This window comes from Myripristis murdjan, chromosome 24 (assembly GCF_902150065.1).
Source record: "Myripristis murdjan chromosome 24, fMyrMur1.1, whole genome shotgun sequence".
In the NCBI taxonomy this organism is placed as follows: Eukaryota; Metazoa; Chordata; class Actinopteri; order Holocentriformes; family Holocentridae; genus Myripristis; species Myripristis murdjan.
Window position 1 is genome coordinate 21,689,215 of NC_044003.1, and position 27,901 is coordinate 21,717,115.

At 41.4% G+C, this 27,901-nt stretch overlaps 1 protein-coding gene across 1 annotated transcript; it reads right to left on the bottom strand.

Annotated features, from left to right (window-relative positions):
- Window positions 1-4,052: 4,052 nt before the first annotated feature.
- Window positions 4,053-27,695, bottom strand: tshr (thyroid stimulating hormone receptor). The gene is made up of 11 exons (XM_030046754.1): window positions 27,588-27,695; window positions 27,185-27,426; window positions 21,580-21,651; window positions 20,380-20,454; window positions 17,817-17,891; window positions 16,652-16,726; window positions 15,808-15,885; window positions 13,527-13,595; window positions 11,543-11,620; window positions 8,492-8,680; window positions 4,053-5,604 (listed from the first exon to the last, which is right to left on the bottom strand). Exons 2-11 carry the CDS (start codon window positions 27,394-27,396, stop codon window positions 4,149-4,151), a joined length of 2,379 nt encoding a protein of 792 aa, XP_029902614.1. The 5' UTR covers window positions 27,397-27,426; window positions 27,588-27,695; the 3' UTR covers window positions 4,053-4,148.
- Between the last annotated feature and the right edge of the window lie 206 nt (window positions 27,696-27,901).

Below are 27,901 nucleotides of genomic sequence, written 5' to 3' on the forward strand. Positions count from 1 at the left end.
TTTTTTTTCTGCCTGATGATTTGGAACAGGTGATATAGTCACACTACAACTTCTATATTCAAGTCCAATAATCCTCAAGCACTGGTTACTTTTTTTTTTTTTTTTTAAACATCCATTTATTTGCCCAGAATCATCCTCTGCTTGTCTTTGATTCCTCTCTCTAACTATATAATCCAAAGATTGGATGGTTGTCAGGGTCTGCACAGCACAGCGTTCTCTGTGCCTTTCCTCTAATTCCTACCCAAACCGATAGGATCCCTGTATATTTTCTTAAGGGTAATTATGAGATAAAGGTGCGGTGCTGTCAAGGATTAAAGCCAAATCAGGAGCCGCAGCAAGATTTTTACCCTTGATTGTAAATGGATTTGAGGCAGGTTGTCACTTCTAAGATATATCATTCCTCACAAAGACTTATTCAGTCCTGAACGGACCCATTGAAGGAAGAATGTATCCACGGCTGCTTCAGATGAAGTGGGCCTTCTTGCTGCTCCTGGGCACTCAGACATAAGGTTTTGAGTTGCTGGCGAATGAGACGCATAATGAGACCCTGGAGACGTCTTGCTTAGCCCCTAAACTTCCTCCTCTTGCCAGCTAAATGACGGCTACTGCCAATCAGTTGCATGGCAAAATGGAAGTTTGTAAGCTCCACAGAAGTGCAGTAGCCAGACACAGTGGCTGTGGCATGTCAGGGCTTTCCCCTTAGGTCAAAAGATGTTTTTGCAGGTCTTTCGGACAAAGAGCCTCTATTCTTTTCTAATGGAGATTCCTCCTTTGCTGGGTTTCCTCCATTATTTCATGACTTTTACAGTGTCCTGTATTCAGTCTAGTCTGGACAATGTCCATCATGTCACAGGTTCTTAAGGTAATTGATCATGTAGTGGAAAAATGACTGGGAGGGGTCATATTTAAAAAGAGGCAATGACGCCCAGAGTTTGCATTGCAAGGGCAATATTTGCATTTTTTTTTTTTTTTTTGCATCTTGGTTGCTTGAGCCAAGAGTGCAGTTATGTTATTTACTAAGAGATCTATGCAAATCCATAAAAGGACTGTATAATCCTCAACACCAACTGGAAGCAAAAATTGCACATTTCAGCTATAAATCTTACCCACCACAGCTGGCACATTTTATAATGGTCACATTCTTGGCCCTGACCCTTTCTCTTGTTTGCTTGACTTGTGGGCAGTGATGCTCCTGTCTGAAAGCAACAAACTCTTTGGTAGGTCTTTATGCCATCTTCAAGAAAATCTTAAATGCACTAGAAAAATTTGGCAATTTGGTGGTACAGCATGCCTTCTTCTTTTCACAAACCTTAAGTGAATATGACTGGGCCTGACTTTACAATGGCTCACACCTCAGACTGTAGTAGATAACACACATGGGAAGATAGGTCTACTGTATATCATGTTGAGATGTTTGTTGAAATGGGGAAATATAAGTCTGTCATGCTGGGTTTGCTACCTGCTTCTCATGCTAGATGACTAGACCTGCTTGAGGGACTGAATGTTTTCACTGACTACCACTCCATGGTTCACTCTAGTAGCCACAGAAGGGTTTACTGAGAGAGAGAGAGGGAGGAATCCGGCTCTTCAAGAGGACTGTCCTTGCCTACTGATCCATGGAACAGCGTAGGGAATGACGGCATAAATGCAAGGATTTGAAGTTCCCATGCAGGGCCAAGAGCCAGATGGATGTGTGAGGATTTTGACCTTCTCGGGAGACCGAAGCTATTCTCAGTCTCCCGACAGATTTTATTATGTCCTTGAGCCCTTCTTCCTCAGTTTATCTATTCAGTTCCTCTTTCCCACTGTATTTGAGTTCAGCAACCTAATCTGGTGGCTGAGCGGTGCATCGCCGGGCCCTGCCCTGCTTATTTGAGGAGCGGCTCTGAGTTGGGTTTATTTGAAATACCAAGAGAGGAATGATCAGGCAGGCTTGGGAACTAGAGAGAAGAAGACTGTTGAAATAAATTCAGTCCAAGTCTCAATCAGTTTGTTTGGCCCTGTGTGGTTGGACCACGTCTCTACTCTTTATGCCATACAAAGGATATAATGTGAATTTTTGCCCCCTGAGGTGCACTTAGATGATAGACTCACTGGTTTCTGAGTGAAAAGTGCCGCTGATTAAACAGCTTTGTGTAAAGTGATACAGAACACATTGCTTGAATATGAATCCAATGCTGCTTTACTGCATGCAGTGTGCAAGTGGAGATACAGAGGGCTCTGGAAGTGCATTTGTTACCCCTCGCCACAATCAAACACACATAACGGCATGCAAATAAAATCAGTATTGATTTTATACTGACAGAACTGTGGAATTAACACCAGTGAGGTCAAAAATGCACCCAGGTACACTGTTGTCCAGCTGTGCCTACACAGGATTTGAAGGGTCTCTGCTGGATTGTTGTTTAATGGATGATTGGAGGAGATGGACTTGAAGCTGTGGAAAACATTCAGCTGAAAAAATGATGTCCTGCTAGTCTGTTAGGAATTTACGGTGTGAGTCGGGTCTGGAACATAGCAAGCAGATGCCACTGTTCATTTTTTCAACCCTAAAATTAGAAACCCCTCTAGGTCTGAGGCTTCAACCACCTCAGTCACACTGATTCCTTTAGAAAATGGATTAGACTGATGCAAAGTTGGGAAAGTGCTACTGTATTTTCCAAAACTAAAACAAACTGTCCAGCAGTCTTGCTGGACATATCCTCATGGTGTCTCTGCAATGAGAAAAACCCCCAACAAAAAAAAACAGAAATGATCCCTCTTTCCTGGAAAGCTCCCCAGTTAATCTTTATATTTCCTTGAAAAAAATGTCACCCATCAGATGAAATGCTAACCAGATGTTAAGCTGCCATTGGCAGAGGGTGTCCTTTAACTCATAATAGCTCAGTATCGCACAAGTTACAGCGCTACAGCTCACACGTGTCAGGGCTCTATTTGCTTTACGCTCGCCAAAAGCGAAGCTATCTCCTCTGATTGTATAAGTCACTTGTTTCCATAAGAGGGTGGAAAAATATCACCATCATGCTAAAAAAACAACCACGACATTCCAAAAGAGAGAAAGGGCTTTAAAAGTATATATTTGTTATTATCATACCTGTCTGTAATTATCTAGAAAATTGCTAATAATCAGAATGTATCTGTGTTTACTTTTGTAATTGGATCACATGCTCTCAGGAGATGAGGATGTATTTCTGGAAATTTTGATTTGTTGGATCAAACAGCAGTGATAATAACTGATAGTCATAATATTTAGTAACATTGCAAAAACTGACAAGGGCAACGTAAAGAAAACAAAAATATTTAAATGTATACTGAATCAAAAAAGTAATATATAAATTTGGTGCAGGACATAAAAGACATAAAAATACATATTCAAATGTCCATTTCTGTGTCTTGTTTCCACATCATAACCAGTTACAGTCAGTATTAAAAATACAGATTCAATGATTTTCAGGTTAAAAGTAAATATATAAATCCTTAAACACACATATTTACATTATATACAGAGATATTGGTAAGACATTTAGGAATGTACTGTATTATACATTTATAAATGGGATAAAATATCCACTGTGAACTTCCCTGGGCCTGCAGGCTGTTCTTGAATACAAAAATCATGTATAACAAAAGTATGCCTCAGAAAAATGTCTTCTTATCACACCCATTGTAAAATGAAGTGCTTTAGAAACCCATTATCATAATTTCCTTGTATCAGGTCTCAATGCCAGACTGAGCAGAACTCATTTGAATAAAGATAATTTATAATTGAGGATGTTGGAAAAATTAGGTTTAATTCATTTAGTTAGTAGTAAGTTATATATCTGTGCTGGAGTTTTTATCTTTACTATTCCCACTCAAAATGATCTCTCTATGCTAAAGCAGTAATTTCTCATAATAGAAAGGACTAAAAGTGAGATGATGACAATCTCATATTTCAGTGACACATGATATTCTCCAACAACTGGAACTGTAAAATCATCACAGCTGAAATTGTGAAAACAGCTGAACTTGGCCAGAAGATGGAAGCGGCTACAGAATACTGGCGCTTTCTGTTAAATATCCAAACAGAACAGTCCACAAACACTTCAAGGCCACTTCTCTCCCACCTGAACCAGTCTTGCCTGACTACCCCAGGCTGGTGTTCAGGCTCACGTGTCCAGGCTCTGGCTCTCTTCAGGACTTGTCTGCTGGCTGATTGGCTGGTGGTAGGTATGTCCAGAGCAATCCTTCAGGTGGATGGGCACCTCCCCTGGGCCTCCTCCTCCTCCTTTCTTAATCTTACTCTTTTCCTTGCGGACCTGACACGTCCCACTGCTGCCCTTTGACGACACTGTCTGTCCTCTGAAGACCTGTGCTTGCCGCTGGCACAGACCCACCTTACTGAGGAGAATGAACACATCCCCCCTGAAGGCCTTGGTGAAGATGGCGTAGAGGAACGGGTTAGCGCAGGAATTGAGCGGGTAGAAGAGCACCAGCAGAATCTTGGAGTTGGAGACGGTGATCAGCGGTCGGTCCAGCATGGCCGACATGGCGTAGAAAGAGATGGGAGCCATGCACAGGAAGTCGGTGAAGATAAGGACAGCCATGCGCTTGGCAATGTTGGTGTCCTTGGAACCGGAGTGGTAGTGTGGGTTGTGCACTGCGCAGTAGATCTTGAAGTAGCAGGCGCAGATGACCAGAAAGGCCAGGATGTTGAGGACCAGCACTGAAATGATGTAGACCTGAGCCACAATGGACTGGGTGTCCATAGGGAGGCAGATGCTGACCTTCTGGTAGCTACTCACCCCAACTAGCGGCAGCAGAGCCAAGAGGAGGCAGAATATCCACCCACCTAGCATCACGGCCGCTGCGTGAGGCAGGCGCAGCTTGCGATCCAGCCGCATAGCAAACGTGATGGCGTACCACCTCTCGAGCGTGATCACTGTCAGCGTGTACACCGAGAGCTCGCTGGCAAAGACGGTGAAGAACCCTGCAAGTCCACAGCCAGGGCCCGTCTGCCAGTCTATGGCATGGTTGAAGTACTCAGCTCGTGTGTGAAGGTCTACAGAGGCGATGAGCAGGAGATAGATCCCCATGCATAGATCTGCAAAGGCCAGATGGCACATGAGGAAGCGGGAAACAGAGAGCTTGTAGTGGCTAGTGAGGAGGACAAGGAGCACCACCATGTTCCCCAGGACAGCCAGCAGGCTCACGAACCACACCGACACTCGCAGAAAACCAAAACCCATGATGTCCTCACAAGGGTTGAACTCATCAGGTGCTGGCTTACACGTCACCACCTCTCCTTCGTCGCACATCACATAATCATACCGACTGTCAAATTCTTGGCTGGTGTCCTCCTGAGGGTTCTTGAGGGTCTCCCCGAAACCCACATCATCATCTGGCTGGCCCCCAAAGTAGGCATGATAGTGGAGGCTGCCATGGAAGTCACTTCTCCTCCAGTCTTGCTGGGATTCTCTGAGGTCCCCATCGCTCGGTTCCTGATCTGGTGGCGTTTCAACCATGCTGTCCCCTTGGAGGGACGGCACACGGAGCGGCCCCACCGACCGCTTGTGATGCTGATCATAGAAAGCAGTCAGATTACAGATAATGTACTCCAAGAAGCTGAAAAATAAAAACAAATGCATCAGCAGACATGCACGCATACAGAGTCAATGCACAGACAAGCACACACAGACACGCACAAACATAGGTCTGATTGAGTATATAAAAATAAAACTGTACCAAATTAGACAAAGTTACTGAAAGAATAAATGGATAGGAATGACTGCAAAGTATATCCTCCCAGCACTCAGTGTACAGTCAAATTATTTATATATCCAGATGAAGAAAAGTGATTCCTGTTTTGAGAGGGTCATTATTATTCTGGGTCAACGCTCTTCCTACAATAACATCAATGAGTGACAGTAATTAAGGCAGCACTGTAAGAGGTTATAGGTAAACACGTCAGAGTGTCGATTCAATCCCTGCCAAGATCCACAGTATATAACTGCAGCTGCCCCACTCACTGGCAAATTATCCATTAATCATACAGTGCAAAACACAGACTACAAGAGGATCCCACTGAAAGCTGTTTGGCTTTTATACATGATGCTTACAAGCTGTAAACAAATTACTTTCAAGTCTGGTGATGGCCACTTTTCTTCTGACACCGCAAAACAAAATAGAGAAACTTGTCAAACGCATGTGAAGCATTCACATTCAAGATTTAACTCTCCTATTCTGTGCATTTCAGGCTAACACTCATGATGTGTGTCGTACAACCAATTTCAGTACTACTGACAATAAAGTTGTATCGTATTGTATGACGTTCCCGGTCACATGTGACTGGTAACATTGTATTTGATTATAAATTCACAATGATACATATATTATCACCTAATGTTGTGTTAGATCTTTTTATCAACTTCAGCTCTTGTGAAAATGACAAGTTTTGAACTTCTATTTGCTATGTATGTGCTGTAAGCCTAATTTACCTGAGATCATAGCACTCGTTTTTTAGGGAAAAAAAACATTGTATAGATATTATTTTGACTATAACAAATACTCAGATGAAACATATTGTAGTGTTTATCACAGAGTACTTCATTTCAATGTTTTCCAAGGACACTGTTTTGAAAACATTTCAATTTTCTAAATAGTGGCAAAAAAGAACATCTTTTGTGTTTCCGGCAGTGGTGTAGTCTACGTGATACGCAGGTATACGCTGTATACCCACTAGAAAAGGTCCCAAATTTAACCACTTAAAAATGAGCAAAGATACGTATCAGTATGTTTTTTTGACATAACGTTCACTTTCCCGTTCATAAAGTTGCCTTCTCTGTGTTACGAAGCGGGCTCTTTTTGACCATAGGGGCTTCCGTCGGGCATGAAGTTTCGGGGGACACTACAGCTGGAGCTAACGTTAACGTTTCAAAAAGGGAGCCTGTATGTGTGTGTGTGTGTGTGTGTGTGTGTGTGTGTGTGTGTGCGCGTGCACATATAGCCACTAGAATAAACTAGACTACACCACTGGTTTCCGGTCAACATTGATCGGTATGATTTATTTAGTAAAGACAAAAGCCCAAATCTACACAGGAAAACCACATTATAAAAGTAATATCTGAACCTTAGACTGAATATACACATTAACAACTGTTTTCCCATGCATTCCTTAAAACAAACAACCTGCTCTTGTCTGGCGGTCATCAAAGCGAATCACACGTGATGCCCGAAAAATCGCCCGACCACATTCTCCATCCCATAAGGATGCAGATTCATCCTGGGATCTGTAGACACCACACAAAATCAACACACCCACGTAGGCTTCAATATCTGTACAGTTGACCTCCTTCCAAGCGTCTCCATAAACCCTTCTCCCCTCCATGTTTGTCATGTTCATGACAGTGGTTTCAATCGAGACTGTGAGGAAAAGTTGGAAACAGGACTTTATGTCATCCACCCGGGATATGGCATATCGCCTTGGCCCTGGTGTCATCCTCATGACATTTTCACATGGAAGGCGACCTCTCCTCTCAGGTGGGGACGAGGTCCAGGAAAAATTCCCATTTTTGGATCGAAAGGTGACCACAACTTCAGCTGGGTCTTCTTCCTCATCAGTGGATTCATCTTCCTCCTTCTGTGTCATCTTCAGCCTCTGACACTTCCTCCTCTAAAGCCTCTTCACTGTCCACCTGGCTTCTCTCCTCCTGATCACTTTTATGGTCAAAGATGTAATCCAGAGCCTCACCTGTGTTATATCACTTAGCCATCGTGCTGCCACAGAATGAACTGTGAGCAAGGCCTCAAAAAAGCTTTAGATACCAGCGCTGTGAGAAAGTTGTATGTATGACTAAAACAATGTTGTCTTTTTTTTTTTGTTGAACTGCCTGACACCTGCCACCTGCCACCTGATGTGGTGTTGGCAGTTCCCGTGGGGGTTGCCATGGAAGCCAAAAAGGGGCAAAGTTGTGTGTATCTCTGTGTGTTTGCGTCCATGTGTGTGTGTGTCTGTGTCCATGTTCATGTGTGTGTGTGTGGTCTGTGTCCATGTTCATGTGTGTGTGTGTGTATGCCTGCTCAAAGACACCTACATGTTGAGGTGTGGGAAAGAAGTGTGGGAGAGGGTTTGTCATGGAAGCCAGAAAGGGGTATAAGGTGTGTGTGTGTGTGTGTGTGTGTGTGTGTACGCACACCTGTGTCTGCTCAAAGACACCTGCATGTTGGAGTGTGGGAATGTGTTTAACGCTATTTTATACACTAATTGTAGTCTTACCCATTCATTTCTAATGACCGGTCATTTCTGACTGGGAACATGATGGGTGTTTACAAGTTCAATAAAACATGCAAAATTTAATATAAATTCTCCAAATTTATTTTATGTGTTCAGATGCCATGTGTGAACAAAGTCATGGAACCTCATGACAAACAGATGAAATTAACTGCATTTTTTGGAGAGAAAACTTGTACACCGGTCAGATTTGACCACGAACACAACAGGGTTAAAGCTCACCCTCGTTTCTTTCTGAGGTTTTTGAAGCCACAGCAGTGGCTGGGGTAGGTGAGGTGGGCAGTGGTGAGGTGTTTGAAGGTTTTGATGGGCGGCAGCTTCTTGAGGGCCCAGGCATCCTGCGCGATCAGCTCCCGTACAGACTCCAAGCCTGTGGTTGGCAGGGAGGTGATCGCTGTCTGGGACACATCCCTGAAAGAGGAAGATGTAGTGAACGGGTTATTGACAGAAAGAATGCATTAGCAATTGCCTTGCAAACTAGAAATGAAGAAGTGCTGCACACATTAAGTTTATCCACACAAGACATCATACTCTAACCCAAAATTGCCCTGTATCTCGTGGAGGAAAATGCTGGATTTGAGAGGGTTACTAAAGATCTAAATTCAAATCATGGTTAAGTGTGGCCAAAGAGTGGAGAAGATATATATTTTGTTTTGACACAGAGATTGGTTGAAATCTGCAAAACTGCAAATAAAACTCAAAAATATGATGCAGCAAATTTTATATTCTGTTTTATGAGAGAAACTGTAAAAAGAGGCAATAAATCTGGGTCGTGTTCTCCTGTGCAGATAAAATTGTTCCCCCTCGGGACAACTGGTGAAAGAATGGAAAGAATGTCAGCCAGTTAGTGCCATTTGGCGAGTTCAATTAGGGATTTGTGTGATAATTGATCAGTAAATGTCTGACAGGAGGTGTGCATGAGTTGACATTAATTCTCTGATAGATAGAGTAAAGGTGGAGTGGGGACAGAAAAATGTGGAGGGGGGCCCACAGTCTAATGCACGGTGCCCATAATTCCTAGCTACACCCCTGGTATGGATAATGATATGTCATTATATACTTGCCCTCATTCCATAAAATTATGTTTTTGCTGACTGTTTGCAAATAAGTGATTTTAGATTAACATCTATCTGACTTTTTGAAAGAAATGCGAGCATTCACCTGCCAGTGTAATCTGAAGCACAGACTTTGGCGCACACTCAAATTTACAGTATATGACACGATCAGAGCAGAGAGCCCCGTGGACGACACAACCCCTCCATCTGTTTCCTACAGTGAGCTCCACTCCTTCATCATCTTTAAGCAATTACATGTGGTATTTCTCGTGCTCGGGCATCATCCCAAAGCCAGCTCAACCTCATCAGGACAGAGACATGCAGAGCACTCACAATCTCACCAATATCGCATGTGATCACATCATCTGTACATACCGTACAGCACCGTACACCGGACACTCTCCCCAGCAGGGGTCAAGTGGAGGCTGAGTGCTTTTTTTGCCTCCTCCAGCTTCCTAACCCTTCATATCACCCATACATCATTATTAGTGGAATAATTTGATTAAAAAAAAAAACACAAGCCAAACAACACATTAATCACACATTTGCTGAATGCTCATTTGTTTCTTTTTTTAAGCCCCATTTGCTCTCCTTAAAATAAAAGAAATGCAAGCCAAACAACACATTAACCACACATTTGCTAAGTGCTTAATAGTTTTTTTAGCCCCATTTGCTTTCCCCACTTCACTCGTCCTCCGCTCTCCTCTCTCCCTCTCATGGGGAACATTGTGTAAGGCTGTAGAAATAACAGCGCAGACCCTCTGACTGTCGGTCTGATTTTGTCATTCCCAGATGTTTAGCTCATGACCTCATGGAGGTGACCTCACTCCGGACATGTTCCCCGATGGAACAGAGGAAGAAGACCTGCACAAGGACCACATTTACCTAGCCAGACAGCTACAGCTTGACCAGAGCCACAACAGCAACTAGATAGCCGTGGTAAAGGCTTTGGCATCAAACACCTCAGAAACGGGAGAGGAATATTTAGCTTTATAAAATTCGATGAGGGCAAAAAAAAAACGACGAGAATATCAGAAAAAGGTCGGAAGTTCCCCCCTCTTTCTCTCGCACACAATCCGTCTCTGATTTCCTGGTCAAAGACACAGCTGTGGAGGAATGATTTTCAGCCTTTGATGATATGCTATTGCATTTCCCAGACATGTTTCTCACCCAGTCTGCACATTACCAATGAGGAAATGGTTGAAATCTAACTGGATATGGTGTGAATAATGTAATTACCACACTAGGCCTATTATCTGTTGATATGTGCACTGTGTATAGAGGACCGTGCCATCAGGGTAATTGCACTGCTGGAAGTTCTATGACCTTCACGAAAAGAGTCACATTTTTTCTAATAATAATCCTGCAAAAAAGGTGCAGACCTGATTTCCCTTCTAATAAGACTGTTTTATCAGGAGATAGTCAATGCAAGAAGATATTCCACTCACAACAATATTTGAGGCCACATCCAGGGAGCAGCCTAGAGCACTAAAACTTGGCTAAACAAAGTAAAATGAACAGCGGTCAATGGGACTTTTCAGTTCTCTAAATTACAATATTTTCTTTTTTACTGTGCGCTGCTGAAAATTACCAGATGGTAGTTGAGAAGATACACATTTCTATGTGCTTAGATCTGGAACTAATTAGAGAAAAAATCCTTTTTTGTCCTGCGGTTATGTAACCAATCGCATCAATCACACAGCCTCAGCGCTAGTGGAAATCTTCTGAAATTGGCATAATTTTACATCCATTGATTGATTTCACATCAGCTTACGTGTCATCTTTATAGATATTGGTCCGTGAAATAATGACAGTAATGGTCCGGTTACTTGTGAATATTTTTTAGCAAGTTCTCAGCACTGACCCCAATGTTCAAAAGACTGGACTGCATTCTTTTTTGCTGTCACACAGCAGGCATCGGCCATGGTTTTCTTTCTCTACAGTGCAACTAAATCCAACAATGTCACAGGTAAATACTCCACCAAGGTCAAATAACAACAAGCTGGCTGTGTCAAATTTATATTTCTATGTAATCACCTGCGAGAGCTCTCAATACTCAATATTCAATATTGTGGCTCACCATTCAGGTCATGATAGTTTGCTTTCTACTCAAGAGATTTCAAAGTTCAAGACTGAAAGATTTACGTGAGGAAAAGTGTGTAGTTACCAACAGAGATGAGAGAGAGCGGTTCACATCTGTCCCCCGTCGGATACTTACAGATGCACAGGGCCGCTGATGGTGCCCGCAAAACTCTTCTCATCCATTTTGGTCAAATACGTATTTCTGTGAAGGTCGCTGGACAGGAAAGTACAAATTTAGATTTATTAAGTGAAAAGTTATACTTTGCGTTTCAATCAGACTGACAGACCTGAGGCATGGCATAATATTTTCCCAAGCCTCATCACTGCGCATTCCTGTGTTTATTTTCTCTCATTTCAGGGGTGAAACATGACAGAGAAAGGTCTTATTCAAGCTGCCGATTCGAGTTAGACACCATAGGATCGGATGAGGTACTCTTAAAACACGCTGCTGCGCCCCTCTGCTATACACCCCCCAGAATCCCTTAAATCTAATAAGGATAATAGACCTGTGAGGGGTGTGTTTGTCTTGGTCATGCAGCACTGGGATCGGTTCTCCCCTCAGAGCACGTCCCGCGCCAACACAAACACCCATGTGGTAAGACTCAATACAGTTACTGACCAATGGCTTAATTAGGCTCTTATAAGGACCTGGGTCGTGTGGAGGAGTTGTAAAAGAGGAGAGGGGGCTTAGATTAATATCATTAATATCTCATATCCTGGCCATCCAGGTTTTTGGAGCAAAGGGTGTCAAGAAGAAAGGAAAAATGTGTTAAATACATGACAAAAGAAGTAGAAGCTGAGAGGGTTGCTCATGTATTTTTTTTTTTTTTTTGACCCTGTTATCTTGATGTAAATATCCTTATTGAGTAATAAGAAAATAAAAATAAAAATAACACATCATGCATTAATAAATTAGGTAATGCTTTTAGTTGTGTTTAGTCAGATCACTGCTGTCATGGTGTCGCAAACCATTCATCAGCATGATGTTTGCTTCCTTCAAAGTGCACTGTGGAGTCTTATTCTGTGTGTGCGGGTGTGCTTTCACTTTCCTCTTGCTCACGCTGTTTTAACACCATTTCGCTCCTATTGTTTTTCATAAGCTCCTAAGATCACAATTCGTCAGCGCACTAGAGTTTAGTGTAATAAAGGTATAAACACACGCAGAAACTGCAACCACAAACATTTTGGCTACCCAACTTAATTAAGTCATGATCTCAAGTAAGAAAAAAAAAACTGTTATCTCATGATAATAGGAAAATTAAATTGTGGTTACGAGAAAACAAAGTCTGGTATCTTGAGATAAAGGCAAAATCATCAGGGGTAAAATAAAATAAAAAAAATAAAAAAAATAAAAAATAAATAAAATAGAAAACTTGGCTGCTCTCTGCTTCCATAAAAAAAAAAAGCAATGGTTACTTGTTCCCCTTTCATTTAATCTTTATCTGTTGTATTGTATACTGTATGGTGCTGTATCTCCAGTGTACAGAAGTCATTTTCTTTGAGTCTGACCTAGTTCCGATGTCTCTGAGTGTGTGAGAGAGGGTGGCTCTTAATGCAGACTTCCTGATACCCACTTTTGGAAACATATTTTCCCATGAGAACTAGCTCGCTAATCAAGAGCCCGACTTAGACCCTCTATAAGTACATTTGAGAAGGCCAGTGGAGACCCAACTGTGATCCCGCTGCTTTTGTAGTGCAATTTTGAGAAAGGGAATACACATGCCAGATGTCAGAAATGGTTTAATCCAGGCAAAATACCGAGAGGCGTAATTTTTTGAGAAATGTAAGGCCTCTAAATTGACTCATTTCAGTATCCCAGTGAAAGATATCGCTCCAGCTATAATAAAACTCCCGTGTCTCCACAAACCGGCTTTTGTAAGACTTGTTGAAAATGTGAAAGCTCATCAAGAGAATAATAAAAACTTGGACACGGTACAAAAGTAACAACACTATCAAGTTGCTGGGATTAATCAACGTGTGGTTTTTCTCTGTCTGAAACTGTTATTGGTCGGTGCAAATTTGTTCAACAGTCATCAAATTAGCCGAGCGCGGCGGTTAAGGAGGTACCACAATTTTAAAAAAGCAGTGAGTTCACATAATAGAAATACAGTGGAACGTACACTTGATCTAGCTTGGTCCCGTTGAAGGCATGATGTTGGATTTCTGTGAAGCCGTTCCCATACAACATCCTGAAAAAAAAAACAAAACAAAAAAAAAAACAATAAAGTCAAAAAAGTACACAAAATACAAGTATATAATATAGTAAACAATTCAATTTGCACAATTGTAATAATGACTTTTTTCTTCCTAAAATTGAGTTATACAAATGGTACTTTAATTTGTTTTTCAGTGTTTTATTCAATGTATAAAATGATAAAATTTAATTATCTTAAACTGCATTTTTGCCTCACACACAGGGAACACAATTTTCTGATTCAGTCAAACTCTACCTGGGTGGTTTCTTTATTGAATTAGTGAATTAATTGAGAGCAGCAGAGACACAGAAAAAAACAAGGAAAAGGTATGAGACTGATAAACAGAGGAGAGCAGCAGCTTTTTTAGTCAAAGAGGAGGCCAGAGAAGGAGAAATACAGTCAGTGAACGTTGATGATATGGGGAGGGAAAAAAAACAGTAAAAGAACAGAAGAAGAGCATACAAACCAAATTAATGTGGTGAAAGTGAAATCCATCTATGAAGTTAAATTTCTCAGAAAATAAACAGAGCTTCTAGGTAAAATACAATGCAAATATTTTAATCTGATGCAGCGTAATCGTAACGCGCCTGAAAAACTGATCTGATGATGAACTTTAACCATTAATTCATCCTGTTTCTCATTAAAAACTTGGGTTACATCACTGTAAACAGTGAGGCAGAACCACGTTTAATCAAACCCAGATTCACTATCTCTGTTTGAGACCTCTTAAAAAAATATAAAATTTTTTATTTATCCCAGGATTGTGATGTTTTGCATTAAAAGTACTGAAAGATGTTTATCTGTATAACAGTTTTGACAGCTGGGGTGTCACACAGCTGACGCTCTGTATCTCTGAACTCGACCCAGAGAGAGTCTTGTGCTTCCAAGCTCATAAAATTATATCACAGGCGTATAACAATGAGCAGAATATTAATTTTCACATATAACTATAAATCTGTACTTCACTGACTTAAAAGGGAGGATTCTGCGTAAAAATCATTTCCATATGTCAATCCTTCAACAGTGTCGGAGCAGTTTTCTCTGTCACTAAAACTAATATCAGTGATAAGTGGAACCCACTTATTGCACATTCTATGGTGAGATTTTGTCTGTCTGTGCAATTTTGCGGCTGGAACCACAATTTCTGTAACTCTGCTGTTGTGTGGATTAAAATTGCACCCCTTCTCCCCTCATTCTCAGACCTAACCACTTGAATGTGTTTGCTTGTTGTGCCGTGTATGTGTATGTGTGTGTGTGTGTGTGTGTGTGTGTGTGTGTGTGTGTGTGTGTGTGTGTATGTGTGTGTCCTTGTTTTGCTATGATTTTTAGATCCAAATGTTTTCAGTTTTAGACCTCTGGAATGAGCACATTTTTGCAAAATGAGGTAATTTTGGCTGGCCCCCACTTGTTCAAGGGACTATATTTGGGTTAGGACTTGATTTTAGGGTTCAAACAGGCACTAAAAATTGTGTATGTGTAATTGTCCATGTCTAATTTTCCCCAAAGTCTACATTTCTCCCCAATCCTTTTTTGCAATGAACACCACAGGTAATTGCAATTTTTGAACATTCTCTTGTTTTTGGCAGTATTAAAATTCATGCTGTCTCGACTAACATATTCTAAAAAGGAAGACATGTATGTGATGATAAAGTGGGTATGACATGTTTTTGAGAGATTATTTCCTGGAAGAGCCTTACTTCTTCCTGTGGGTGTGAGGTGGTTTGGCAGTAAGAAGAGTGTAGCACTGTCAACAAAGGCCGTCAGCAAACTGGTGAAAAGTCTTGTCTGCATCGTTGTTTGTGCGACATGCACGCCCTCGAGCCTCGTTTCTTCGGTCAAAGTGACTTAAACATCCAATAAAATGCTTCTGAAAAACCTTTGTAAACTGTGATGGATTATCCAGCTTGGGCAATTTTAAAGGCTGTCGAAGTTATAAATAATAATGATTACAAAAAAGAAAGGAAGAAAAAGAGCCTTCAACCAGGAAGACAGACAACACTGGGAATAAAGTAAAGGAGACAGGCAACCGAGATGATTGACACAGTAAAAAAAAAAAAAAAAAAAAAGAGTAAGGTTAGTCTGAGGTTACGCTTGGGGCTTAGTGAGTAAGGATCCGTACATACAGCAACGCTAAATATTGTGCACACATGTACATGCTGACTTGTGTGCATGTGTGTGGCTGCTTTTCCTTGTGTGCATGTCTTACACTGTCAGCACTTCGCTGGTGATACCACGGAATGAGTTGGCCGGGATCACGGAGATGTAGGGGTGATCAGCAATTTCCCTGCAAAGGAAGAGACTCGATAAAGCGGAAATGAAGCGGTTGTTGCGAGCACAGACGCCTCGCTGGAAAGTGGTGAAGGGAGGAATGCGGTGTTGATGAATGTATTCTCGAGTGTTAATGTATGGCTGGGTTGGAAATTTCGAACTGGAAAAAAGCTGCTGTCGAAGAAAGTGGGGATAAAGAGATGTGAACATGCCTCTGCGACCACAGCTCATTTCATGTGGACATGCACGCGGATACACACAGACAGGCAGACAGAAATAGACACAAACATACACAGACAAATAATAAAGGTGCTACGTGCAACATTTTGATGCATCAGTGAATTGTGTTGCTATAAACAAACAGAACTGTGGTCGAGGCGATTGGTAGCCCCAATTTCACACCAGCGCTATTGTGAGCGGGCGTGTCTCTCAAAATTAAGGCCACATTTCCCATAAATCTGTGTGTTCTTTTGCTCACTAAATGATTCTTTCATTGGCCTTTCTCTTGTTCCTCAATATGCCATTTGCAAGAAACTCTGAAAGTTTTAGCTCCATTTGCAGAGGAAGGACAATACCTCTTCTTGTTTTGTGCCATAAAGCAGCACATCAACTTTCCAACCACTCTCACACAGGGTAAAATGCAGTGAGTCTGGCAGATGCTGCCAATCTTGATGCTGACGGTCTCGTTTATTTCCAGCACTTTGGTGTTGATGTTGTATTTATTCTGAAATGCTGCAAGTAGCACCGCATGTTGACTGATGTACAAAGTTACAGCAACTTACAGGATGAAGCTCATGTCGCTCGAGTGGATGTTGCTCAGGTCCGGGAAGATGGCTAGGCCAGTGTTGACAATCCCACTAAACGGCATCAAGACACAGTCACAGTCACAGAACAGATACAGAAGAGACTGCATGCACTCCTTTAATTCAACATGCTATGCATATGATTTTCTTTATGAATGGGGGAAAATTAGATGGGGTGACATATTCAAATGCATATGTGCACTCTGCTTTATCCAGTGTGAGAGTGCAAACGGTAATGTTCATGATGTCAGTAGCTCATGCATAATAACTATCCAGATTCACTTAATGATATACTTACAGTAAAGTAAAGTCATCTACTTTTGAAGAGTCGTTGTACTGTCTAATTTTGGCTAGACTCTTGGATGGCGCGATTTAAGCGACGGCCATACAAAGTACGCAATTCTGAACTGCTGGAAGGAAATAACCTGTGATTTTCTAATAGTGAGTCAATATATGGAGACTCAATACTGTACATCAGGACTGACATTTTGAAGCGAGGTCAGCCCGTACCACAGCATTAAACTAAAATGAGAGGGGATTCAGTGTCGTCCCCGCTGGCACATGTGCAGTGATGAATAGATTATGATGTCTAAATTATCACTGGGGCTAAATATTTTAAAGCTACAGGTCCCATCTGTTTGGGTTGAAGCAAAAACTGCCGCTGCACAGTTTTGCCGTGCAAGGGCTTGAGTTAAAAAACTGAAAAACACACAAAAAAAATATAGAATAGAGGTGTCACTAACTCTAAAATGTTGCCTGTCAGTGGAAGTCAGGACCATTTAGACTCACCTGACAAAAAAAAAAAAAAAAAAAAAAAAAAATTACTTTGTTTCAGTTGGTAAACAGCTGTGATTTATTTGTGATTGTTTGCTTTCTTGCTTTGCTTGTTGTCTTGATTGTAAATGAGGGCAACCTCAGTGATTTTTGAGGATGAATGAAGGTTGAACTAATGAAGAAAATAAGAATGACTTTTGATGGGTGAGTCAACATGGGTCACGTTGTTGTCCAGACTCATTGATACATTATGTACTTATTCCATGTTTTCTTTCTGTTTATTTATTTATTTATTATTTTTTGTCAGCTGAGTCTCAACACTTGTTGACCCTAAATTTTGGATGATGCCCTTTAAGGAATATATGCTCACAGGTATTTGAGGTTTGGGAGATTCTTAAAGGCTTCTGGGTCGATGTAGGTCAGACTCTTTGTGTTCCGTATCTCTCTGGAAAAACAAACAAACAAACAAACAAACAAAGAGATGTGCTGTAAACACAGTTCAGATATAAGTTTTTTCATTAACTCACACAGACACACACACACACACACCCCTTCTATTTCATCCCCTTTCATGTTTGCTAAGGTCACAGGGGGGCATTGCAACCAATATGAAACACATCCACAGATATTTGCACACACACACTTTGACAAGCACACACACACACACACACACACACACACGCCTTGGAACATGCTGAAAGAACACGGCAAGGTGCACACCGGTGAGCAGGAGAGGGGAAACTCTCAGTGCACACAGCCAGGGCCGGAAGTAGAGTCCAATTAGTGTTTCATTAGTGTGTTTACTCTGGTCCGCCCTGGGCCGTCCTGTCCACCTCGCTCTGCTTTCATAACCCATGTGCTGCTCTGGAACGTGTGTCCTGGCCCGTCTTCACACACCTGGCAAACCACACATCACTGCTCTGCAGACGGATGTGTTGGGGCCAGTGGAAGCCCCTGGGTGTCTGTTCTTAATCATCCTGTAGGTCCAGTTGTACAAAAAAAAAAAAAAAAAAAAAAAAAAAAAACTCCATCTAAAGAGTCAGGTTTTCATGATTTCAGAAAAACAGGAATAGTTTCCCATTAACACTGCATGGGATGATGTGGTAACTGCCAGATAATGCAATAACTTGTCATAAAGTGATAAAGCTGTCCATCTTAAATGGATGGAATGTGTCAAAATTGTCTAAAAGGATATATTAAAGGTGCTGTATGAAAACTGAACTGAAAAAGAACAAAAAGTTGGATGAGCTTGTGATATGGTTGTGCATTTTCAAACATTTTTTCAGTTGAGTCCAAACAGTCCTCACTTAAATCAGCCCTCTGCAGCTTTGCATGGTGCACCTTTAACTTGTGAAATCAGCTTCACAAGGGGTAAACCATATTTTGCCAACTTTTACTAATAATGCAGTCATTTGCAGCAAAAGCAATATTGCGACTATATATCTACTCTATAGCATTTTTATGGTCAAAAAGTTATTGCTGCTCATGAAAATCACTGGTAAACTAAGACTCAGTGGTTAATGTGACAGTGTGATATTATTATATTATCTGGTAATTTATTGCATTAATCATCCATTAAGGCAAATCCTTTTATTTGTGCAATTTAGTGTGTTATCCGTTGTCACGGGCTGTGCACACGCGCCTGTTTTGGAAAAGCTGTTCATGATATCCAGCCTTTTTCCTTGAATTTTGTGTTGGTGAGATCTGACACTCTTTAGGTGGCGCATAAATATCACCCGATAGGTGATATTTATGCAAACCTTTATTTCAGCAAAGGTTTCTTTCAACCTTCATTTTAACCCAACTACTTCCCAAAATCCTCAGTCCAAACCGTCAGTCCAAACCTCAGGCCGGCATCGCTCACGATCCACAGCTGCTGTTGGCCGACAGGAAGCAGGGCATTAATTTGTGTCTGACCCTTGAAGGAAACCTGAGAGAGATGCAATTATCTAAGGTATGGCACTTTACCACACCAATCAGTGGAAACAAGACTCCTGCAAAAATCACAAGGATCCAAAAAATCCACCTCCCCACCCAAAACAAAACAAAACAAAACAAACAAAAATTAAAAAATAAAAAATAATCAAAACAGGTAGGAGCACAACCCTCTATTACTGATGTGATTTACATCCATTGTCAAGTGAACTGAAATTTATTTATATCGCCCTTAATCACAATTACAGTCGCAAAGGGCTTTAAACAACCACATTTTAATACTGTAAATGAAAAACAGAAGACAAATATGAGCACACACACACACACACACACACACACACACACACATACATACACACGATGCTGTGTTACAAGATGTCGTAACTTGGGGCAAATAGAGAGAAGAAAAGCTTGCAGTGATATATGAACTACTTGGCGCTGCTCTGCTGAAAAATGTGTGGGCTGCCTTACGACTCAGTCATAAATCTTTATCCCATAATTGAATATATAGTGCAGCTTGCTTAACTTTTTTTTTTTCTCAGTGCTGCTTCAACAAGAGCTGGAGAATGAAGAAGACAAAGAGAGAAGTCACATGCTGGGTGTTGTTCAGCCTCTTCACACTAACATGGTTATTGTGCCTCATACATTTCTGTGTAGATCAGGCTCAGTAGTACTGGACCGAATACAGCCACTTAATATTTCCCTGAGTTGTTTTCATAGGATTTTATCTTATCTAACTGGCATGTTCAGCTGAAGTGGGCCACAAAAGGATTATTTTTTAATCTTATGGCTTGCTAGTGAGGGAAAACACTTTGATGAGAAGCAATATTCAGCGTGCGTTTCAGCCATAACCGAAATGGGTCTCTAATGTATTTCTTCCAGTCGCCCTTTGCTGCCGGAAAGGTTCAAAATGAGATATTTTTCTCTCCGGAAAGCAAATGGAGCAGCTCAATCAATAAAGATCAATAAAGTCCTTGCCCTTTTCTTTAGCTACTCACATGTGGGTTATTTTCCTCAGGCCGTAGAATGAGTGCCTCTCCAGCCGCTGCAGCATCGTGTCTACTGATATATGTCTGAGGGAAATAAACAAAACTTAGGAATATACAAGTCGTCGTTGTAATAACAAAATAATGACTTTTGTCAAGCGTGTGACATTTAAGGAAGTAAAGGCAGTGAAGTGTACCTGAAGGCAAAACATAAAACCTGTTTTCAGAAATGAGTTTTAAGTGTGTGGTTTCAGAAATGATCCTAAAGCCTGAAACTCTCTCCCCTGAAAAATATCAGCCAAGCTTAGCTTAAAGCCTCTAAAGCCACAGGTAATTTTACAGCTATGCACCTTACATATACATTACATAGTCATCAGTCACTCTGCTATCATTTGTTATTGCTTGGTAATGACTGTATTCCTGATTGCTCGTAAAATAAACTATGGGATTAGTAATGAAATCTACATAAAACAACAATGAATCTCGTGTAGTTTATTAAGAAAAAAATATGCTATTTAGTCAGAGTAACAGCTAACAGCTAACAAATGGCTAAAAGATAACTACTGCAAGTTTATAGGAAACTTTAATATGCTTGGATGACTTTAATATGCATAAGTGACATTTTATTGGGTTCCTATCACAGTAGTCTATCATTTCAGCTGGATTTCAGCTGAACAGGGAGGCAGTGGAAATGTTGGATGTGAGCACTTGTGGCTGAGGTCGAGTGAAAACTTCTCATCCACCTCCGTCTCCTTTCACGCATGACTTGGACGCAGACATCGGACTCACACACCGAGGATCAAGGCTCGAGTGTATATTTTACCTCGCCTCAGAGCCCCTACCTCAACCGGGACTCTACAAATCACCACACGCCCAAAAAGCTCAGCTGAAATACCGAGCTGGTGCCCAAGCCCTTCTGCAGTCGGAGGACCAACATTCCTATTCTAGGAACGCATTAACGTTTCCAACTGTGATTAGGAAGCAGCAGTGATACTACACAGAGAGCATATCATCTGCTTGGGTGGGAGACAAAAGGGGAGGAGTGGGCCATTTGGATAGTCTGGGATGCTTTCCCAGTTTTAAGGGAACCGGGGCGTTTGAAAGACAACAGGTGGATGAGAGCACGATTGAAGGGCTCATGTTTCAGTAGAAGTTAATAAGAACTGGATGAGCGACGGATGTAATAATCCAATTGGATGATTCACCACTTACATCCTTGAGATGTTGACCATGTTGGCAAAAGCATCTGCTGGCACGGAGGAGAGACGGGTTTCCAAAAGCCATCTGATCAAAAAAGAGAGAAAAAAAAATTAGCTGTCAAAACCACATTTTAGCATTCAGAGAAAAGAGACCCGATGGCATCATCTGTCCAAATGTTTTTGCCAAAAGTAAAGTGGAGAGTGGCTCTTTTCCTTTATCTCTAAAAACAGGCTGAACAGCGAGCATCTGATCGCGGTGATATTTAATAAGCCATAGTAGAAATACTCTGTGTATAATGAGTCTGATTCAAGCTCCAAAAGGTACATGTTGCTTACATCCTATTACTGTGAAGCTTCCTATAATTCAAGAGAGAGAGACAGAGAAAGAGAGAGAAATGTCAAATTGTTGATATTAGGCTTATGACGAAAGTTTATGAAACAGACAACACCAGAGTTCGGCACTAATAAAGTGTATGTTTCAATTTTTCTCTAAAATTGGATGAAAGGATTCTTTGAGTCAAATGAGGTTGAAGTAGCCTCCTCCCTTTTAGGAACATGGGAACAAACAAAACCTTGGATCCAACTGGACACAAGCTGGCAGCCAAATCAAACAATGTCTGGGCCTGTTTAGGTCAGGACAGTGTTTCTCAAAAAAGAGGATTGGGACCCAAAGGTGTGCCAAATATAAGTTAAAATGGACCTCCGAATTATGCTGGAGAAATTAGTAGCAAAAGCTATGGGCTACCATGACAGCAAGACCATTGGGGGTGTGATAGCAGAAATTAAAAAATAATTTGAATGATGATTGAGGAATATCAATCAGCAGCAATAATCTAAACCCCTCTATTTTATTAACAGGGATAATTGCAGTCTTTGTAGAAGCAGACAGAGCATTTTTAACATCAAACTGCTATCATTAAGCTTGTGATGAAAGTCGCTCCATGAAAGTTGGAGCAGCTGTTTTGCCAACATATTTTCAGCAGAAAAACGTTGAAAAGTCAACAGTATATTTTGTTCAAAAAAATGAAGAACCCGCCGCCTCATTAGAGGCTTTCTCTTCTCCAAATCCAGCCTCAAGAGAACTTCACAGTGGGTGGCTGAATATAAACAACAGCGAAACAAAGTTACTTCACTCGCTGTCATCTTTCACTGAAGTGGATGAGGGCATCATTAAGAAAAAAAATGGGGCAGGAGTATTAAGATGATAACCACATGCACTGACACCAAATAACACTTTAAGTTTGTTCCGCCTACTTTTTTCTAAACCATGGAAGTATTAGGTATGAAGTGGTAAAAATGTATGTGGCCGTACAGACTCTTGGTACTCTGGGACAGGTATGATAAATGACCGAAAAGCACCAGGCTGCCATTTTCATGCACCTTTGGTTCATTAGGGGAACAATAGTCTAATTCAGAGGCTGAGATCTGGCTCACACGCTTGCATGGGGGGTTAGTCAGCAGAAGCAGGAGCACAGCACCCTGCACACACTCTGACACACTCAAACAAACAAAGGGACACAGAGCAGACCCCGACACCAAACACCGCTGTCGGCCATTGCCATTTCACTGTAGAGCTCAAAACCAAACAAGCAGCGTGCGTTTTCCCTGGGAGTGCAGAGAGAAGCCCGACGGGCCCATCTTACAGGCTTAGGGGGAAAATTACTCCCTCAATTTGTCATTTTGGATAGAAGGCTGAAAAAACAAACAGGTCTGAAATTGAGTTTGAAGTGGGGAGAAGCCACGTAATTCATAATGGTGTCAGCAACACACTGACAACATGGCCATGTTTACTATGGCGCCTCTCGCATTTTGATGTGCAACGGCTTGTGGTGGCTGGTGGAAAGGCTCAGTTACATATTGTAATCCAGCAAAAGTGATGCACTGAAAAGCTGTGTATCCAAGCGTGCATTTAAATAAAAAATAATATAAAATATATAAAATAATATTGTTAATATGATTCCAATATAAAGCTCCGATAGACTAAAGTTATTTTTTTATCTCTGTCTTGTGAGGGTAAGAAAACAAGGCAGTGGTTAAGACAGCAGGTGGTGGACAGCACTTTTGAATTGAACCTTTTAGTTTTATGAAAGATTACACTGACTGCAATTCCAATGTGTTTTCTCATGAACACATGACCTAATTATTGTAGAACGTGAAGTAATTGTGACCATTTTCCATCGCATGATTCCATTGGTACAAATTATTAGCTGGGAAACCGTCAGTATTTCCACTCATCTCAGCTACAGCTCATCAAGCTCAGTGTCCTGCCACTAATTCTACAATTAATCCCAGTTCTCATCTGTGATCATTCAGAAAGTCTCATCAGGATTTCACTCTGAACTGGTCAGTTTCGTCTCTGGTTTGAGCTGATGAGAGGTTTGGTGACAGTGAATACCTGAGTCCAATGAGTCATCTCATGCTTTGCTTCCAATCCAAAAATTCTGCAGTTTTTGAAAGACTGGAACTATTGTGTTTTTCCTCCTGCTCTTGAAGTCTTTTTTCCCTCATAATTATTCTCAAATGGAACTCTCTCTCTCTGGGCGTTTGAGAAATGTGCTGTAAAAGGTAAATATTGTATTTGAATGCATCACCCAGACGCAGCCAGGAGTCACGCTACACAAGCTTTTAAGAGTGTCTGTGCTTTCCTTTCCACCTCTCTGCCTCTCAACGACACATGGAGCAACCTGTGCAAGTATACACACACACACACACACACAAAGGACTTCAAGCACGGACTATGCACACATGCACTTACCCCATACACACACAGGCGCACGTCTGCTTTGCATTCACTTTTTGTTTTTTTGGAACAGAATTTGTTGGACATTTTCCTCGACACAAGAAATTTCAAGCAAACTCTTAGGGACGATGACTGTCGAATCACTGCAGACACCCTCACATTACGGGTCCCTGTTGGAGATAGTTTGAAATTCATCCTGTCAACAAAGAAGCAAGAACAATTCTCCAACATCCTGTCACACCCAAAGACATCACTGCCATCAGTTACGTTTGAAGTTAAATTGACTTCTTGACCTGCAGACATGCCATCAACATCTGAAATCAAGTCTCTGCCTCTGGTAGCTTCATAGTTATGGCTGACAAAGGCTAATCACAGGGATAAATGGATAAAAAGAATGTTATCTGGATAACCACCAAAATGAATCAATTCTCCCTTGGTTCAAGGCCTGTTTGTCCTCCAGATTTCATGGAAATCTGTTAATAAGTGTTTGCAACAGCCTGCTGACACACAGACAGACAAACAAACACGGGAGAAAACATGACATTCCTCACAAAGGCAACGATCCATGGGACTCAGATCCAATAGCAGAAATTCTTTGCTGGCCTCAGTCAGCGGGGTTCAAGCCCATCGGCCTGACCCTGGCAGCGGGGTCAGTCATTCCTCAGTGTATGAACAGCACAATCAAACTCGCTTACGTCTCATCTACCAGAACATTCCAATCCAATGCACAGGTTGGCAAGCCACAGTCTATTTTGGGCTTATTTGGGGGATATTTTTATCAGGGCAGTGACGGTCCAGTGCTTGCATGGTGGCAGGCTTTCATGCCATTCTTTCCTCCTGCAGGGGCCTGGATAAACTTTGTGCAGGAATGTGAGGGCACCGTGGGGACGTCTGGGCAGGGGGACATGTGAATTGGAGCACTGATTGGGGAATAATTTCATGTGATGGGTGCTGTCGGGGGGGCATCGGTGGTGGTGTGGGGAGGTGTGTGTTGGGATTGTTGGAGCATCGCGGACTAGAGGGATGTTCCAAACAAACTGGAAGAAGAGCACAGGGATTATCTGAACCTTTTTTCCATAGCCTGAGTGGTCGCCGTGCCTTACATCACTGCTTTCAAGGAATTTTGTGTGAGCAACTAAGGGAGGTGTTAGCCATGTTAAAATCATAGCGATGATTTGGGAATCTTAGGGTGTTTGAATAAAGACTGTAAGACGCAGATAATTGCGCAAGAATAATCTTTGAACTACTTGTAACATTTTAATCATGTGGTCTTGGAAACATAATGGTACTGTCAACAAAAAAGAACAAAAACAAGAAAATATTGTCACAGCAATGAGAGTTTGGCAGGGCTATTCGTACAATATCTTGTGAACACAAAGTTATTGCCTCGCACATGTGTTTCTGACTAAGCCTTGAAAGAATATGGTGGCTGAGTGGAGCATTGTTTCACTTGCCCCGTAAAATATATAGTCAACAGAGGGATAGATATGACTCAGGCTGTAGGTGCTAAATCTGAATTCCTTTTCAATTAACTTAATGAAGCCTCCCTTTGTCTTGTGTCTAATTGGCCATACTTCTGCCATTGTATTGTATCCTCTGGCTTTATTCAATGGACAGAAATGTAATAAATAAGCTTTTGTAATACAAATCTGATGTAAGAGCACTTTGTGATATCTAATGCAACAACTGCATTAATGCAGTTTTTAATTGCATGCAGTATACTAACTTGGTTACTTCAATTAAAACATCTCCAAATGTCCTGTGGGTGCCATTTTAACTGTACCAGCTAATTTATGGTTCAAGGATGCTGATTCCAGTGGGAATACCCTCTCTCTCGATTCCAACTCTGTGTTTCCACATCTGCCATCAAGTCCTTCTGAGAGGCATGTGTTTCCATCACTCAAGGCCATGGCAAACCAGTCGTTCTGTATTGCATAACTTTTACCCAATACCTAAGCAATTTAGGATGTGTAAAAAGCCCCACTGTATTTTCGGAGGTCCTCCTGGAGTGATCCTGACATATTACATCATGTCTGCTCCCCAGATCCTTGCCTGAATCCTTGGGGTCTCCTGTAAGGTCTAACAGAGATTAACTTTTCTTTCTGGTGCAATTTTTCGAGAGGCTGCAAAATTTACTTATTTAGCCCTGCACTGGAGACATGTAGTCTACACGGCTTTTGATTGTTTATCTTTTGAATTCACTGTACTGTACTGTACTTTATGTTTAACTCCATTCCACACATTTTCTTTAAAATAAATTCCTCTTGTTACTCCAAATTCCCTGCTGTCCATACAGTTGCAATGTGGCTGCTGAGCGATGTCAATATCCTGCAGCCCTCAGTAAAGCCCACTGAACTAGAGATCTGTGTTCTTGATTCCCTCTCTCCCTCTCTCTCTGTTTCCCCCTATGTTATTCTTTCAATCTTAAAAAATACAGATAGCAAATGATCTCCACCATGACACACACACACACACACACACACACACACACACACACACACAAAGGGAAAAAAAGACACTACAAAAAAGAGGAGGACACTATGGTATTCTAATCAACAGTTTACTATACTACAGTGATAAATAAAAAGGTGGGTGAGCTATGAGTGACTATAACAGACAAAATCAAATCTCAAATATAAGAAAATCAATTATATTTCCACAAAATAAATAATTTGTATGTATATATTTTACCTTGGGAGATCACGTCCTCCAATAACTTATGACTGAGCTGTATACTATGAATTTAGATCCTTAGCCTAAAATATGTCTACTTACAGGAAAAGAAAAAAAAAAAGTTGGTAAAAATCCATTCAAGAGAGCAGCAGTTCTCAGACAGATACGTTTTGTTTTTGGGACTTTTTTGAAGTGTTGTACTCACAGCGTATCCGTGCTTGAGGGAAATCTGGGGAGAATATCAATGTCAAAGCAGGAGATGGTGTAATCTCTCCACTCCTTGCAGTCGCAGACGGAGGGACAGGACTCAGGCTCCGACACAGCGCTCAGAGGCAAAGTGACGAGGATAAACAAGGCGCATGTTATCACTTGCATGCTGGAGTTGGTGCTCGCTGTCAGTCTCCGTTCAAAATACATCCGACTTCGCTTCTCTTCCCCCTCAGCCTGCTTTCGACATCAGCCAATATTTATAGCCTGTATATATATTTTTTTTTCTGCCTCTGCTTTTGTGAGGTAGGTCCTCAGACAGGTAGAAACAGAGGAGCTGCAATCGATAACTGTGGTAATGGTTAGTTTTCTTTACTGGGCCCAGCAGAAAACTCACGTACAGTGAAGGTGAGGATGCTGGAGGACGAGCAGCTGCAGCTCTGTGGTGGGTTTTGGAGGTGGGCTTGCTGTCCCTGCTTGAGGGGTGGGTGGACTTCTGAGCCACTCGAGCACTGATGTGTGTGTGTGTGTGTGTGTGTGTGTGTGTGTGTGTGTTTTCCCCCTTGATCATGTGGCCCGAACAAACCTTGATACCAGTTACACCGACTTCCTATTTTCTTTTCTTTTCTTTTCTTTTCTTTTCTATTCTGCCATGCCTAATGAAAAAGTTGATAATGAGGTATCTGAAAACAAATCGACATATATAGTTTTTTTT

Excerpts from the sequence above, each read along its gene's own strand:
- tshr (XM_030046754.1), bottom strand. The coding sequence starts at position 27,396 with ATGTATTTTGAACGGAGACTGACAGCGAGCACCAACTCCAGCATGCAA. Across the intron at positions 21,652-27,184 it reads CCCTCAAGCACGGATACGCT|ATGGCTTTTGGAAACCCGTC; the intron begins GTGAGTACAACA and ends TTTTTTGATCAG. Across the intron at positions 17,892-20,379 it reads CTGAGGAAAATAACCCACAT|AGAGATACGGAACACAAAGA; the intron begins GTGAGTAGCTAA and ends TTGTTTTTCCAG.